We start from the raw sequence: 17,415 nt of genomic DNA, 5'->3' as shown, positions 1-17,415 counted from the left end.
GATGTGATACACATTACACAGTAGGTATATGCATGTCCCCAGAATAGTGGAAGTTATAATTTTACCAAAAGGTAGTCGTTTCGTGCAAGAGCACCGTTACTCGATTTATTCGATACACAACTAGTAGACAGCTGCTGCGTAGGAGGTTCACGCATTTTTCAACAAAGAGCTCGGACACACTCACAATCCACTGTGGCATAAGGAAGACAGCTAATATGGTGCCTCTCAGAAACCGCGATGACACTCTGATCATGATCACCCGACAGTAGGATCATAATAAATTCGGTAACTTGTGAAGCGGTATGGTTTAGCAACAGCGACTTTCACGAAATCAGGAATTAGCTCAGTGCTTTCAGGTTGAACACTCGCCGGTGGGATTCACTTTGCTCACAGCCGAGAAAAGAAGACTCAAAGCTGGAATCTGCCGATGTGTCATGACACTTAAAGATAGTGTCTGGGGGGTCACTTTATATGACGAAAAACGAACTTTCAGTGCACTGCGGCGCGAGCCGCTCTATCTGTTTGTAGGTATGTATTAAACGTGCCGATTGCACGACAGCTCTCGTTCGTTCGTTTCTCATCAGTATAGAGTAACGCTCATGTACTTACCGTGCGTCACCATTCCCATGAGCAGTCCAATGATCTTTAGGCAGTTTAGAACAAAAGCTGTATTAGACAGTTTCTTCAGCAGAGACATCGAAATAAAAAATTGATTGCACAACTATCCCCAGGAGCAGTCTACAGGTCACTTTGGGCAGTTCAGAAGAAAGCTGCTTTAACAGAATACCTTACCTCAGCGGAGGCATCAAATTGAAGTGCTATAACACTTCTAGAAGCGGTGCACGGTTACCCAATTTGTCGTCATCCATGCCGATGTGGCTACGGCGACTGCAGGTGGTTACTAAGGCTTCGTTGGTGTGCCCTTGTATGGCTAACATGACCAACCTTGGCAGTAAACGTTCGTCTGCATATGCCAAAATCACTGATGAATAGCGCACGTTACTCGATACCTTCTAAATAAGTCACTCACAATGATGGCTGATGATGATGATGATGATGATGATGATGATGACCGTGCTAGCAATAGTGCAGGCGGTTCCGCTGAGCATAAAATCTTCCCAGACAGGGGGCGTTTGGATCTGGCAACCAGAACAGGAGTGCCAGGTGTGCGCAGCGATGCAGGTGGGACAACACAGCCGCCAGGGCAGGAGTGCATGGCTGGGTCTATGCAGCGATGCAGTTAGCACAAAGCGGTGGCCAGGGCCAGGACCGGGTGTACAGCCGCTAGGGCAGGAGTGCATGGCTGGGTCTATGTAGCGATGCAGGTAGCACAAACCGGTGGCCAGGGCCAGGACCGGGTGTACGCTGCGATGCAGGTGGCACGAGACGGCGGCCAGCGCAGGAGCACAGGGCCGGGTGTATGCTGCGATGCAGGTGGCACAAACCGGTGGCCAGCGCAGGAGCACAGGGCCGGGTGCAGGTTACACGAAACTTCAATTTCACCGAATCGGCCTGCCTACCCTCAGCGGGTAGGTACCGGCAGATCACATTACTCGCCGCACATGCCAAAATGTCCCAACATACTGAAACTCGGAGCCACGTGCTTCCTGTAAAAAATCCTATGACGGTCCTGGAAAGCTCCTGTTTGTAAAGCCTTACATAAGCTATAATCAAGTGCATTATTGTAATAGCAAAGTTTTTATCAACCGTTTTCTAAAAATATTAGAAATTGAGGGTAGAAAAATATATTTTTATTATTTTTTCCTGTATAAAATTAACATATGCTTTACTTAAGGCGGTCATTAATGTAAGTATCTAGCTCAAGCGCCACTAGTAGGACCGGAATATGTGATCAATCATCACCACGAGTATTGAATCGGACCCTACTGCGTGGGATAAAAACCCCAAGCGCCGGAGCATTATGACCAGTGGCTGAGCTTTTAAAAGCAGTAATTAATAGCATTTTACTCACGGCTTATCAGCTCAAACCTTCGTTGCGAAATCCTCAGCAATGGCTGCGTGCGCAGCAGCCGGCAGGTCCCGCTCCCCGACGCCACGTGTCGCGGCGGCCGCGCCCCGCGCTGCCTGGTCCGCATCACGCTACAGCTCCCGGCAGCGAGGACTCCGCAAATTCAATATTATATTTTTCCCCGTCGGAGCGCAGCCGACGAGAACCGTGGCTACATTGAGCCATTTTGCCGAAGTGTTCACTTCAAAAATCAAAAACCAACTGAGGCGCGCGGGCGACTCACTCTATTTATATAGGCACCCGCACCTTGCAAATTAAAGGTGGAGAGAAAAATGGACTTTATTTAACTGTCACTGTGACCCTTATGATGCCGAACACGGAGAAAGTCGAAACGCCATATCTCACAATGTTTAACTAGGTTTCAGATAGGCTCAGACTACATAATATTAAGTTGGTACAAAAATTAAAAAATGCAGGGTAAGCAATTTTGTTCCTCAGATACCTGACATGATATAAATTTAAATTTTGAAAGCACTAAAATTAAAGTTTGAGTACAACAATGAAAAAATGCAGGCTAAGCACTTTTGTTCCTTAGATACCTGACATGATATAAATTTAAATTTTAACAGCACTAAAATTAAAGTTTATGTGTCCCCAGTATTTCCCAGATTTACAAAACAAAAAAAAATGAAAATTGTTTTAGAAAACACGATTTATTCATAATCATAACTCTTTCGATTCATATGACAACAAAAGCAATTATAAAATACAATAATAGCTACTGCTAATTTATTTTAATCACGTACAAGTTGGCTAGGTACTTTCTATGCTTACAACTTTGACATACTAATGTCGATTTTTTATTTTATTTAGTCTCTTTTTTATATGTACGAATAAGGGTTAATATACCTAGCAAGTGGCAGCGACTGTACTTAAATTAAAAATTATCATTGTATTTTTACAACAATAACAGATGCTACTAATAAAAATAGCATAGGCTATTGGCAGTAGGTATAAACTAAAGAACTCACTTAGAATTAATTCACATTCACATTTTAATCCATACGTTAATAATACTATTTTGTGTATTATTTATTATTAGGTATATTATTTAAACGTAAAGTCATATACAAAAATCTCATGATTATTAATAAATAACTAGAAGTACTTATACGTTTTATACGATTTTTCATAAATTGCTCAGTAGGTATACGGCGCTGAAATTACCATATTAAGCCTGGTCCTGATGATATATGTCTGGACCCGGCTTTATAATATGACCTATAGGTAAGGCTAGCTATAGGGAAACGAGGTCCTAAAAGTTATTTTGGTCTTTGCTGCTTCGCAAGACTTAAATTGGCTAAATATTTTGTATACGTAATGGCAAAGCACTGCCGTTTTAAAAACTCATACTAGGTATATTAATTATGCACCTAAACTTTGGAATGTAGGTAATCACATTTTGTGTTGTAATTAATTGTAATTTACACACTAGTAACTTATGTTAAAAATCTAAGTATACTTAAAACAGTTAGTTGTATTCTTACATAAATTATTTCCGTTCCTATTATTGGTCATAATTATTTTATTCGTTTTCATGCCTACCATGGAAGACTCTATCTAGGACAATCTAGGTATAATAAATAACTTATTTTGTATTAAAACAAGTGATCATAACAACTCTTTGATACATTTTAGACTAGATACACATTCAAATATTTATTTAACTATGATGACAGCGTGCATGAAAAAAAAAGAAAACTTAGTTTTTATTAGTTTACGGTCATCACCATATTTGACAAAAATATTTTAAAAGCTAACATTATGCTATCAATGGTAAAGCACTCTAGACAACATTCTGGCGATTCCAAAGATAATTTCGATCCCTAACGGCGAGACATATTTAACTAGATGGAGATATTTCGCCACTACCGAAATCCTTTTTTTACAGCAATTTTCAGAGAAAGACCCAGAAGCAAAGAGAGAGAGTCCATCTCCAATCGTCAGAATCGCCTTTTGACCCTAAATTTTCGCTCCCTCAATACACATTCTATCCTATATAAAATAAAATATTGTATTTAACTCACGAAAATCTCGTGTGGTCAAATGATATCGAGTGAGCGAAAATTTCCCCTTCGGACTGACTTCCCTAGCCCTTCCACTGTCACTTATCCCAACCATCCCTTGGCCTGAATTCCTCTGGACATCCTGATTTGTGGGCTACCGGAACCTCATGTCGTCGGGTTTCCTGAGGAAGTAGGCGACGCGGTGCAGCGGCACCTTGTAGTCGTGCATCCAGCGGTTGCCCTTGCGCAGCGAGCCGTCGATGCCGTCCTGCCAGAGTCCTGCTGGCAGGTATACTACGGGAGGGAATAATAGGTCGTTAACATATAAGTTTCGTCAAAAAATATAATTACTTACAAGCTGAATACAATATACCTATAACTAGACCTACTTCCATGTAGACAGAGGACTCTTCAAGCTACACGGCTTCAGTTTAGCAGGCACCAGCCAGAGCTGAAGTTACAAATGGCCTAGCTCCATTGCCGTTTAGAAAGAGGATTTAAACCATGGGGCTAGTGGCGTCAAAGATCCTCTCATCAAGCTATAAGGCTTCAGACTAGCTGGATTGCTATATAAACGGTCGTGTAACCCAATTTTTGTTAATATTACCTTTCACCTATTATATTATATATTTTTTTATTTATATATGTATATTTATTTTATATGCCTTTGCCCAGCAGTGGGACACGATACAGGCTACATAAAAATATATATATATATGTATAAACTTCAAATTACCTTCTCTAGTAGTCTCCCCCGGCTTCAACACCGGCGCCACCACTATCTCATCACCCAGCGCGAACTCATCTTGCACCAGCGCCGCGTCGCCGCCCGCCACCAGCCAGAGAGGGCGGATCAGAGGAAGACCTTCTTCGAGGGCCTCGCGTTTGTATTTGAGGAGGAGAGGGGTCACCTGGAGAGGGGAAATATTATGAAGATTTTGAATAAGTCATGAGAATAAAATTGCAACATCCAGGCCTAAAAGTAAAAGCAACAGTGATCATGATAATTAAAATATGAAGGGAAAATGTGCCTAAAGTACTGACTTATCGATTTTTAGACCTCAATTTAAACTTGCGCAACTAATGTTTGTCAACATGATGAGAGGATTAACCAGTCAGATATGAATTAGTAGCGGTTTTATACGCCGTTATATCAAAAAGACAAAAAAAGATATCTCACCAATTTCTGTCGCAACAGCGTCAAGTTCTTCGCCATCTCCAACACCCTCTCGTCGTTGTACTTGCTCGGCAGGTGCGTGAACTTCATCACCGGCAGGAACGTCGCCATCTGCAGCCATCTCATGTATAATTCCTTCTCCGGGAGCGCCACCCCGTTCTCCTGAGTAGAATTAGTCGCGTTCAGCGGAGACGCGTCCAGGGATCCCTTAGATGAAGGCAGGAATTGCTCGCTACCTGGCCAGTAGATGTCTCCACCCACCGCCCCTGGCATGATAAAAGGATACCCACTTATCCCGTAGGTCAACATTGTTGGTATGACTCTTCGTAAAGCTTCCCATGAAGACTCAAAGGGAGGTAGGGAAACGAAAATCGGTGGTCTAGGTAATGAGATTGCTGAGGAGACTCCAATGATGTTTAGAATTTTCTCGAAAGTTTTCGTGAAGTGAGTTTTGTACTGGTCTGGATTTATCAAGCGTTTCTCACATTGGTAGTAGTGCGGCATGTCGTAAGCTGTGCCTAAGTCTAAAAAGAATGAATCTATGTGGTATTCCTCAATAACTGCGTTTAGTTTCTCTAACAACCAAGGAACGCTTCTGTTGTTTGTTATATCCAGCACCCCGGCACTCGCTAAGGTTTTGAATCTGGTTAGAGCAGGAATTCTTCTATCGCTATTTCTTTCTGTTATCAGAAGTCGTTTTTGAACGCAGTCGGCAAAGTTTCCACTCTCAGTACTAATAAAAGGTTGGACAGTAAACACGACTTTGAACCCTCGTCTGTGCAGTTTATCCACAGTTATGTTGAGGGTTTCAAAGCGGCTCCTGTCCACACTCAAATCACCGATTTCGTTTTGCCAAAACTCGTTAATAAGCACGTGGCCTTGTTTCAAGAATCCCAAGTCTATGACGTCTTCTGTGTATTTAGATATAGTTTCCGCTTGCAGCTCGTGTTTGAACCGCGGCGCTATCTGCCAGACCGGCTCCGAAATCAGAGACTCAAGCGTCTGCATATCAGCTGGTTTCAATCCATCCCACAACGGTGCCCTTTGGTGATTGTGTATGGATGAATGAAGTGATTTCATGTCTTTAGACGTACAAATCTGGTATTTTAGCTCAGGAAACTCTGTAATCTTGTTAGCGTAAGCGAAGTCGTCAAACTTAGCTTTCAGACAGATTTCCTTTTTGCCTTTATTCACTGCAATATGCAATGGGGTTTCATCATCGACAATTACGGCTGCACCTTTGGAGTTGATGAAATATCTTGTTAGGACATTTCCCCACTGTGACTTCTGCATGTCTCCGGTTACGAAGGGAGTGAAGTCGATGGAGCCAGTGTCTAAGGGCCACGTGAGGTTGGTTGATTGCCCTCCTCCGTACCAGTGCACCTTCGAATCGGCCCAGTCGAAACAATCCGTTGGATACACATCTGCAAACATATTTAAATAATTATTATAAGCATTTATTGCACAAATATCATAATAATTAGAGTACCAAAGGTGGACTTAATGCTAAGAGCATTTGTACCAGTTAACCTTCAAGAGATCTCGTAATATTTGGTGATACAAAAATTTATTTTAAAAAAAATGGAACGAAACTGGAACTAGTTATATGTAAGAGTACCTACATATTATCATATCATCATCATAAACAAAATTAATGATGATTGATAAACAAAATACTGGTAATACTTCGTATAAAGAATCCCAACAACATCTCACCAGGTCTCAGCGCCTGCCAATGCACGGAGTAGCACGTGGTGTTATCTACACCAGGATCATGCGGCAGAGACTTCAGGTAGAACCGCATGGTCTGCAGCCACTCCTGGCAGATGGAGCCATCCGTCTTGCGGTGCTCGGGCAGGCAGGGGAACGCCTTGTGCTTGCCTTCGAGGTTTGTCGCTGGAATAGACATAAGTGGTCATATTAGTTGTTGTCCGATACCTACCAAAATTTGTAAAAAAACTTGTAGATAATATATATTATGTAAATTCATTTTACCGGCAACACTTCAACTAGACGGTGCTGACTAGGTACGTATTGACAGACACACACAGACAACATAACTGCCGTCTATCAGCCCTAGAGCAAAACAAATAGGGGTATAAAAAAAACTTACCCAAGGTAGCTTTCAAGATCTCCGTGTCGTCTCTACTAAAGATCCTGACGAGTCGTTTAGGCTCGTTGAACTGCACGTTGTCGAAGTATGCCTTCGTCAGCGCCTGCTGGTGGTACAACACGTAGGCGAACCCCACGAAGAAGCAGACGGCGAGGAACATCAGCCCCACGAAGGCACGCAGCTTGTAGTCTGAGGGCTTCTTGCGGATCTTTTGGGGGATGCTCTGGAATAAGGGTTAGGATGAAGATTAGACAGGTATTTTTTCTAGAGCGATGTCTTGTTGCTGCGTTGTTTTCTATATATTTTTCAGGGTCAGTTTGACGCTGAGGTGAAAAGAATATCTAGTGATTGAGAGCTACCACTGCTCTTTTTAATCGTTCATGGTCTCACCTGCAGCTTCTCCCGCAGCAGGCTGGCGAGCGAGTTGACGGAGGTGACGGACTTGTCAAGTAGTGGTCGGCAAAAAGGCTAAGCAGAAAGGTGGTAGTCAGGGGGTCATTCTAAGCAACTTTTGTTCAAGGACTTTCGGATATTCGCTTTACCCTTTCCGTAACTTCCTGTGTTGTCCTTATACCCCTTTTCCAGCACCCTGTATAACGTCATATACCTGTAGTTTCTCCCGCAGCAGGCTGGCCAGCGAGTTGACGGAGGTGACGGAGTTGGAGGGCGAGTACTCGTCGTCGTCCATGCTGAACTCGCTGCGCATGCGCCGCGGCGCGCCCGACTTGCGGCGCGGGGAGCGGAGCGGGGTTCTGTGGGATACGTAGAATAATGTACCTAATAAGTTAGCCGCATTGTTCTTTTTTATAAGAAATTGGTTTTGAAAAATTGTGTACTAAGCTGGAAGGGGGTGACTCTGGATGTTATTCAGAACAACTTTTATTGTGAGACTTTTAAAAATTCATGAAAAATAAAACTAGTTCCCAAGTGAAAACTAAAATAACAAAGTTGTTAACAAAGTTTGTAAGCAGAAACAAGTATTTTTTCAAAAAGTTGTAGACTCAGAATGACTACCAAAGTCACCCCCTTGCGAATTAGTAGGTATACCACCTCTGCAACAGCCGGTATATATAGAGATCATTATAAGTCTTCCTGTCGCACGCATATATAGTAAGACATGCAGGCAATGTTTAGCGAAACCTTCTCTATACAATCATGTTACCTACATGATGACTGTTGATGTTTATGAAGATCCTACGTCATAGGCAATTACAAGGTTAACGCATTGTTTACGATTGACTTTATATTTTTCTCTACATTATCAAAAAATAATGTCCTTGCTCCCAATAATATCACTAACAACAAACTAACTTTATATCACGTGCCTAATGACTTGTTCCATCATCACATAAACAAATAAGTGATCGTATATTTATTACTTATAACTTTACTTTGAGACATTATGTACAAGTCAAGTTAGGTATACATTTTTTTATCTATATTATTTGTAAACCTGCATTAGGTCTATTTATAATTTTAAATTCCTAATAAATTCTCATATGGAAAGGTACCACCTACGACCTAACCCCCTTTTTACTCCTATCTCCAAAATTTATAATTATTCAAAATGCATATATCGCAACAACTCAAGACAGTGGACCCATACACCCTTTCCCGTGGGAATGGGGAAGAATTCCTCACTTGAACTGTATCATAAGAAACTGACCAACAATGTCTACCGTGAGTCAGACAACCTTTAATAAGGAAGCAGTAAAGTGGGACATCGTCAGCATTTCACGCGAATTCGTCATTTGTGATCGCAGTGTCAGTGGGGTCACTCTATATAATAAATATGTGGGGACATCTCACACACGGCCATCCGACCCCAAGCTAGGCAGAAGCTGTGTTATGGGTGTCAGACAGCTTTCTACACAAATACATGGATAGATACATTATACAAAATATAAATATCCGAGTACAAATCTGTCTTTAAACAAATATCTGCCCCAGCCGGGAATCGAACCCGAGACCTTCGGCATTGCAGTCAGGGTCACTAACCACTTCACAATATGAAGAAAAACTAAGTTTTGTAGCGCTGCTGCGCGAGCTACGACTCTATCTCTTTTTATTAAACGTGAACATTTTTTCGTTTATAGTCAGTATAGAGTAACCTTCCAGGGACGACTCAAATACGTACAGTTGCAATTATAGTTAAGTAGCTGCTAATTTATAAGAGCATTGTTGAACCTGGTCGACAAAGAAGGATGTTATAAGTTTTAACGTGTTTGTGCTGTCCCCTAGTCAGATAACGGTGTCTTTATAGCAACTGCTGGTATAAAATAGGTGTTTTGTTACTGTATGTACCTACCCAAGTACCTATGTAAAAACAAACATTTTATAGAAGAAATCGTTACATTTAATTAACTCAATAAGGTTAAGTATCTATTGATAACTTGTCGTAATCTATTTATGATGACCTGATGAAATATGATCGCTATATTAAATCACTCGACTATGGCATTTGAACTTTGGCATATGAACAAGTACAGTCATAAAATTTTACAAATAACTCTTAACACCTGGGCCTTGAATACAAGTTTTTTCACCTATCGAGAAGTGAATCGAAAACGCAGATATATTTGTATAGCGCGGAGCTAGTACAGCTACTTACCGCTAGGTGGCGTGTCCCCAGCGCGTTACAAATTTGCGTTTCGATTTCACTTCTCGATTGGTAAAAAAACATAACAAATTCTCCCACAACACAAATTCTCAACATCATCACAAGCCTCTCCCAACCAGCTGGAAAGCGTCCCACACTACGCGGTTCGAGAACTTTTCTACCCAAACGTTTATCGGTTCTTCGACTGATATGACAAACTTATAATAATAATTAGGCTAGTTAGGCGGAGGTGCATATGTTTTTTTTTTATTATTATTATTATTTGTGCTTTCATGTGTTTTGGGGTGAATGTAGAGCGGCATGCAAGGCCCGAGTAAAAATAAATATACGTCGAAAACAAAATTTCCCGACTAGTATCTAACCAGGACCACCAGAGCACAACAATCTACATCTACAACCACTGCGCTTTTCGGTCCGGTGGAATAAATATAAGAAATCCTTTTTTTGTTTAGTTTTGATTGCTTTCCATCCTAGTTACTCTATTTTATGTGCTTTAAAGGAACATAATTTAAAGAAATTATGATGCAAAGATTAAGAACGATTCATAAAACATACCTTTCATCACACATAAGATTAACATTTGGATACATGAACGGCATATTCAGCACAGTGTTTGAACAAACGCATCCATATAATAAGTTAAGTAAACGGACGGAGTAAATAAACGCGAGATTCTGTGAGATAAAAGCTAGTCTGTTTGTTTGTCACATTATAGAGACACCTCGGTGCTAAATCGTTATCTAAATATTTTGCTATACAGGGTGGAATTTTAAATCCAGTGTGATCTGACAGGTTACTAAAGTCACCGACATAACTCACCGAATTAGTAATGTTGTGTAAGTAGCAGTGGGCCGGTCACCTCTGTCGAAGAACCGATAACCGATGGGATAAACGATAATTATATTTATATTTAGTATATCTATCTATCTATGTATTTGTGTAGATATATCAGCTGTGCGACACCCATAACACAGGTTCTGCCTAGCTTGGGGTCGGATGGCCGTGTGTGAGATGTCCCCGCATATTTATTATTTTTATATTTTTTTATTATTTTTTTTAAACGAGTTTTGGAGTGGAGACTGCGACTAGGCAAACATAGTGTTTAACCTAGTTTAGGTGGCAAGGTTTACCATATTTATAGTGTTCACTCGATGTATATTTTTACATGTTTTTGGATCAATAAATTATTTTATTTTATTTTTTTTTATTTTATAGTGTGGGACGCCCTCCGGCTAGATAGGATGACGTTTTTCGGAAGGTGGATGTGAATGTTTGGATGCGGAAAGCTATAGACCGCATCCAATGGCGTGCATTAGGAGAGGCCTACGTCCAGCAGTGGACTGCTATATGATAATAATAGTGGAATTTTATTAGAAGAAAGTGGTTTTGCTCCAACAACATCCTGTATTTTAAATATCACTAATGCAGTAATAATCTTCAGGGAAAATCGTGCCAAAGACGTATTTGTTATTTACATTATTTACTTTGTAATTTAAGTAAGTAATACGCATATTCCTGTCGCAATAGCACAAAGGTTAAGAGGTTAGATTCTATTTATAATATGAAAAATAAGTAAGACGTTCTATTTTGATCAGTGTTTTAATGAATTAATTAGTTATAATTATGTGTTTAAATACGGTTTATTATACTTAAATCATAAACTCTGTGCTCAACCTTCCTCTTACACACTGGTGGTCTTTTCTTTACATGGTTTCTTTATAAAATTTCTGATATAGAAAATATATCTGGGCCTGATAAGTACATAAGATATATAATGATACATAGCATAAAAGCATAAACATAGGAATGTTGTTAATTTATAGGGAAACCGCCACAAGCCATATTAACTTTATACTTAACAATTTAAGTTAGTACGTTGCCTTTATTTTTTAACTCAACATCTATAATTTTTTGATTTAATAGTTCATTCTTTTCGCAAAATCTATGAATTTAAAAATAGATAAATATTATTATAGATACTTAAAAACGGAATAGTTAAACAGGTACAAAAAAGTTCGATAAGTATTTAATTTACTTGGTAATGTTTACGCATTGAATATGATGGAACGAATTAGGTATGTAGGTAAGTACTTAATCAAAATACTTATTCACTGCTTTCACATTCAACTTACACTGTGCTTACCTAAGCAGGTACTTATTACGAAGAAATGTTTGTATTTCACTCGTCCACTGTTTCAAAAACACTTCACACAAACTTTTTCCTGATAACAGTCACTGGCCGAAAACAAAAACTTCACTACGATTTTTTTTATCCTTTATTGTAATGAGGTATTTAAAGATCCTTTATTGTAATGAGGGTTTTTAAAAACTTATGTTCGTCGATTTAAAAAAGTAAATATTTGAATAAGGAACACGGTTTGCGCGGGAATCGCCGGCGAGAGCTAACTGGCCGGTTCGAGGGACTGACTGCTTGCGCAGAGATTCTAGAATTACATGACGTATGCGCGTGAATACTGTGCGTTTTAGATACGAGTATGGTGATAGGTACCTACTGCGATTCAAAAAAGATGACCAAAAAAGCGACATAATGTCGTCAATGTGCATTTATGTTGCATTTATTAATATATCTGCTACTGGCTGAAGAAAACCATCAGTTAGAGATTATGTAAGTAATTAATAAATTAGAAAGATTACACAGGAAAAATGAATTTATGTCAAGTGAATCTGACCTCAATCTACCCTTCGTTGATTGCAGCTCAATGGGGTGAAATCGTATGCAATTGGGACCTATAGGTTCCAAGGTTAGCTGGAGTGGAGGCCGCGACTAGGCAAACGTAGTGTGGGACGCCCTCCGGCTAGATGGGGTGACGACTTGCGAAAGGTGGCTGGTTATGATTGGATGCGGAAAGCTAAAGATCGCATCCAGTGGCGTGTTTTGGGAGAGGCCTACGTCCAGCAGTGGACTGCTATAGGCTGATGATGATGATGATGATAAGGTTCCAAGTTGAGTGGGACCAGGCATCATTGCGCACAGTTTCAGAAATATGAATAGCCCTAACTCTTAATGTCCTAAGGTACAATGCGATATGCGATCTACATCACTACACTCGGTGCAAACTATTCGCAAGCTCTTTTGTCGTATAGGTAGTGCCACTTTCTTCGCGATGTTTCTTGAAAATTTACATTCAATACAGTTTGTCAGCGAATTATATTATCACTATCAACCATTGGTTTGGTCACAAGCATGTATTTACTTAATTATAAATTAGTTCATTCTACTTTAACATGTAAGTAAGTAATGTAAAGCTAAGAAAACTCCAGTCTGTCGATTGGCTTTATCTATTTTAACAATACAAGGTAGGTACAATAAAATACGATTCTCAATACTTGCTATCCTTAATTTAACCACCGCGGCTTGATATATTTATTACCTAATCTAACATCATAACTGACCACAGTTAAACCACATATGTATACCTATATAGGGTGTTGCAAAAAGGGTATACTAAGCCGAAACCAGCATGTGCAGCATGTTATATCTAAGCCCAAATGAACCGAATCTGAAATCAGAATTTAAAAAATCGCGAAAAAAAAACATTCACTCTGATTCTGATTTATGATTATTCTGATCTATGGAAAATGATTTATCTTCACTAATTTTGAAATTCTGATTTCAGATTCTGGCTTAGATATAACATGCTAAACATCCTGGTTTCGGCTTAGTATACCCTTTTTGCAACACCCTGTATATGCATTTGCAAATCACACATATCACTGGTTCACCTAACAGTTACGAGACCCGACGTTTCTGATCAATACTACGCTAACCACGACTCTATGTCGTTGTATTAAACCTACAGATTGCATGACAATTTGTCACGTTTGTGCGATAATGGTCAATAACCCACGAGTCATTGGCAACCCACTGGAACCTACCACAAGAAGGAAATGCACTTGTGGCCTATACCCTATTATCTTCCTATACTTAGGCCTAGTTTCACCATAGTCTATTATTTAACATCTATTACGATGTAAGTGTCATCTAAAATAAAGTTTCCATATTGAATTCTTGACAGATATTATGTCAAAAGTCAGTATCTAATCCTTTCTTATAACATAACAGGGTGTTAATTATTTAACAGAGTATATGGTGAAACTAGGGTTTACAATTATTTTTTATTTTTATATTATTATTATTATTATTATTATTATTAGTCTAGTCTAGACTCTAGCCATATTATGCGAAACTGTTGATATAAGTACATATACACAAATAAAATTATACAGCTATTTAATAAGTACTTATTTATCTCCCTACTATTTTCCTGCATCTGGTAGTTAATCTGCAGGTATTTAATTTACCTAACTCGGTATGATTAAATATACCTATCCAGGCAATTTTGCAACGTTTTCTGAGGCAACCGCATACAACATAATCATTATCCTTAACGTTTCTTTTTCGCTTCGCCTTTAATTGAACATGTACCTAGTTTAACATTTATTTTTCCAAGCTTAACTTTTACAGCAGAGTCACCTAAATTTTTAGGAAAATGTTGTCTCTAAATAAATGAAGTTGTTAATTACCTTAAGATGACAATGTAGTTTTCATGGCATTTTTAATCATCGTCACAATCATCAGTCCATCATTCTAAACTGCTGGACACTGGACAATTGGACATGGCAAGCAGTGCCACAACACTCTGTCCGATTTTAGTAAAATATGGCTAAGAACACTTGGGGTAACATTAGCTCTGATCAGAAAACATCTAATCGAGAGCTACGATACACAGACAGTTACATAAACACACAGACACGTTAAACTTATAATATCCTTCTTTTTGCGTTGGGATTTAATAATGGCGATTAACCGATGACCGTAGTATGGTGGGTTTTTAACGAGTTGTTGAGTAGAGAACACAAAGGTAGAGCAAACTTAGCGTCGGACGCCCCCTAGACAGACGATCTTAGACAGGTGGTAGTTTCAGGATTAGCTGGACTTAGCTATATTTTGCTTATCTATGATAGTTTAAAATAAAGTCCCTAAACACTCATAAATACCAAGACACCAGGAGAGTATAGGAGTGTTGCAACAATCCCAGTAGGGTGAACGCGCCTCGCAAGTGTGTCAATTGCTTGTTCACATCCTGGCTTAGGGCTCATCGGTCGTACGAGTGTGATGCCGTGTTGCCAAGCAATTATGGTCATTCATGCTTGAGGTGAATCAAGGGTCTTAAATGACCATGACAAGGCTTGTGTGATTGCTCTCCTAGTCTTAATAATCATGATTCTATTCTATTATCTTTTGTGGGAGTGTAAATGCCTGCACCTGGCTTTCTCCCATGGGAGTCAAGTGAAATCCATCGACCTAGATGGGGGTATGCGATGCCATATTTGATCAAAATATAAGCTTCATTATGTTTTTACTTTTTACCCATTTTGTCCATCATCCTCATTTTGTCATCTTCTAGTTTTGTTAGATAGAAGCGTGCAAAGGGAGAGCAAATGATTTTCAACATTATTCTACTAATAATTATTACAAATACAAAAGTTTTTAAGTGTGGATGGATGGATCAAGGAACACAAGTAACTCTCTAACGAGAAAGCATGGATGTTTGCTCTCTTTCACTGGTAAACTACTACACCAATTCTCATGAAATTTGCCATGTAATAAGCGGACTCCGATTAACGCCTAACGCTTTTATCCCGTAACTCCCACGGGACCTGCGCCTACCAGACGAAGCTCGGGAGCAACAGCTAGCACTAACAAGCCCGTCTTGTGCAACGTGTCAGTTAATAAGGAAGTTGCGAGTGCGCGGGAACCCGTTGCGAAAACGAGATTTATCAACGAGAGTTAAGAGCTACTTTTACGTTATAATGGCTAATTGACTGTTTATGCAGAAGGTACTTACTTAAAAACTTATAAGTAGGTACTGTTTTAAAGTATTTTTTTAATCTGAGATACTAAATGGACAAATTCTGATTGGTTCATCAACAGTCGATTGCCCCGCGATTAAGTGACGTAACGTTATATTGGCGGGACAAACGACTTTTGATGAACCATTCAGAATCTGTCATTTTAGGTAGTCTCTTACATAGGTCATTAACACCCCTGTTATATTGTAAGTGTCATCAATTATACGCCATGTCCATCCTAAATTTTTGACAGATGTGTAAAAAGTCAACAACTAATCGCTTGTTATGATGTAACAGTGGTGTTAATGAACAGAGTATGGTGAAACGAGGCCAGTATCTGAGATTAAAATTCGACTTTAATGGTTTAAGTTGACTACGGATCAATGATTTAAGTTGACTACGGATCAAAAAACGTGTGCCTCACTTATCACGACTGTCAAGTTCTGGTCATCACTTAGGTACTTGGCTCTGTCATCACTTACGGCCTACGCAGACCGGGACCGCATGGCAAGGATTTTTTTGCAGTCCCGGTTTGCGTATGCCATTACTTGGCCCTGTCATCACTCACTTGGCACTCTCATCGCTAAACTACCCCTGTCATCACTCACTTGGCCCGGTCATCATCAGACAGCACGCGCTCCTCGTCGGCGGTCGCGTCGCCGTCGCTGAACCCCGACCCCGTGCTCTGGTGGTGCTCGGGGATCTGGAATTAGATGTCTTTGCTTAAATTTATGCTCTTGTACAATAAGTTAGGTATAGGTTTATATAAATTTATAATATATCGTCGCAGTCGTAGAACAGTGACGGATCTGATTTTTTTCGATTTTCGGATTATTGCAGATTCGTCTTTAAAATTTCATTATTTACAAATACAACTAACATTTTTTTTTAAATCTTTTATAATAAGTGAAATACAGAGTCGAACACTGACGGTTTTGATTTTTTCGCGTAGTACATGGACGCTTGTGACGTCCCGTCGATGTTCTGCGGTGACCCTCACCCCCCGCGACCCGCTCCCATGCGACGGTTTGTTTGTTCTGTCAGTATTCTATGTAGGAGCACATGGAACACGTAATGAGTACTTAAAATGATTTTTGCTATAATTATTATTTTAAAAGTTCTGTTTTCCAAGTAAATATTTTTTTATACTTCTCCCATAGAACAAAGACGGTCTCTTAAATCCGTCGTTATTCTTGTGACTTTGTTTTAATAAAATAAAAGCCCTAGTTTTCGCTAAAATCTTTGAGAAGTTAGTTATAATTAGGTACGGTGTTTTAAAAAAGCAATATTGTTTGTTTGTTAAATTTAGTGACGGTATTTCAAATGCGACTATGTTCTATGTCCTAACTATTGGTGTTTTGTATAAACCGTCATTGTTCTATGGATAAGTGGTAGACGTGTGTATATAACCGTCGTTATTCTTTGGGATTATTTTAGGATACGTCGTTGTTCTTTCATAATATTACGCATTTTCAATGGAAAATAAATAAATTTATGATTTTTCAATATATTTTTGCTAAGTTATTATGTTTTTAAAACTATGTTCTAAAAAACAATGTAAAATTATGTACTTAAGTACTTTTTTTGTTCATCACC

General features: G+C 39.3%; 1 protein-coding gene across 6 annotated transcripts in view; it reads right to left on the bottom strand.

Annotated features, from left to right (window-relative positions):
• Positions 1 to 2,663: 2,663 nt before the first annotated feature.
• Positions 2,664 to 17,415, bottom strand: part of LOC105385392 (myogenesis-regulating glycosidase) — a 42,024-nt gene continuing 27,272 nt past the window's right edge. For all 6 annotated transcript variants that reach the window (XM_011555761.3, XM_011555763.3, XM_048628474.1 and 3 more), the window contains 7 exons: positions 16,428 to 16,522; positions 7,933 to 8,077; positions 7,326 to 7,548; positions 6,929 to 7,108; positions 5,216 to 6,636; positions 4,772 to 4,946; positions 2,664 to 4,329 (listed from right to left, as the gene is read on the bottom strand). In XM_011555761.3, coding sequence (XP_011554063.3) covers positions 4,190 to 4,329; positions 4,772 to 4,946; positions 5,216 to 6,636; positions 6,929 to 7,108; positions 7,326 to 7,548; positions 7,933 to 8,077; positions 16,428 to 16,522 — 2,379 coding nt within the window. In that variant the 3' untranslated portion in view covers positions 2,664 to 4,189. The remainder of the gene's footprint in view (positions 4,330 to 4,771; positions 4,947 to 5,215; positions 6,637 to 6,928; positions 7,109 to 7,325; positions 7,549 to 7,932; positions 8,078 to 16,427; positions 16,523 to 17,415) is intronic.

This window comes from Plutella xylostella, chromosome 21 (genome assembly GCF_932276165.1).
Source record: "Plutella xylostella chromosome 21, ilPluXylo3.1, whole genome shotgun sequence".
Classification (NCBI taxonomy): domain Eukaryota; kingdom Metazoa; phylum Arthropoda; class Insecta; order Lepidoptera; family Plutellidae; genus Plutella; species Plutella xylostella.
This window is presented reverse-complemented; position numbering and strand designations above follow the sequence as displayed.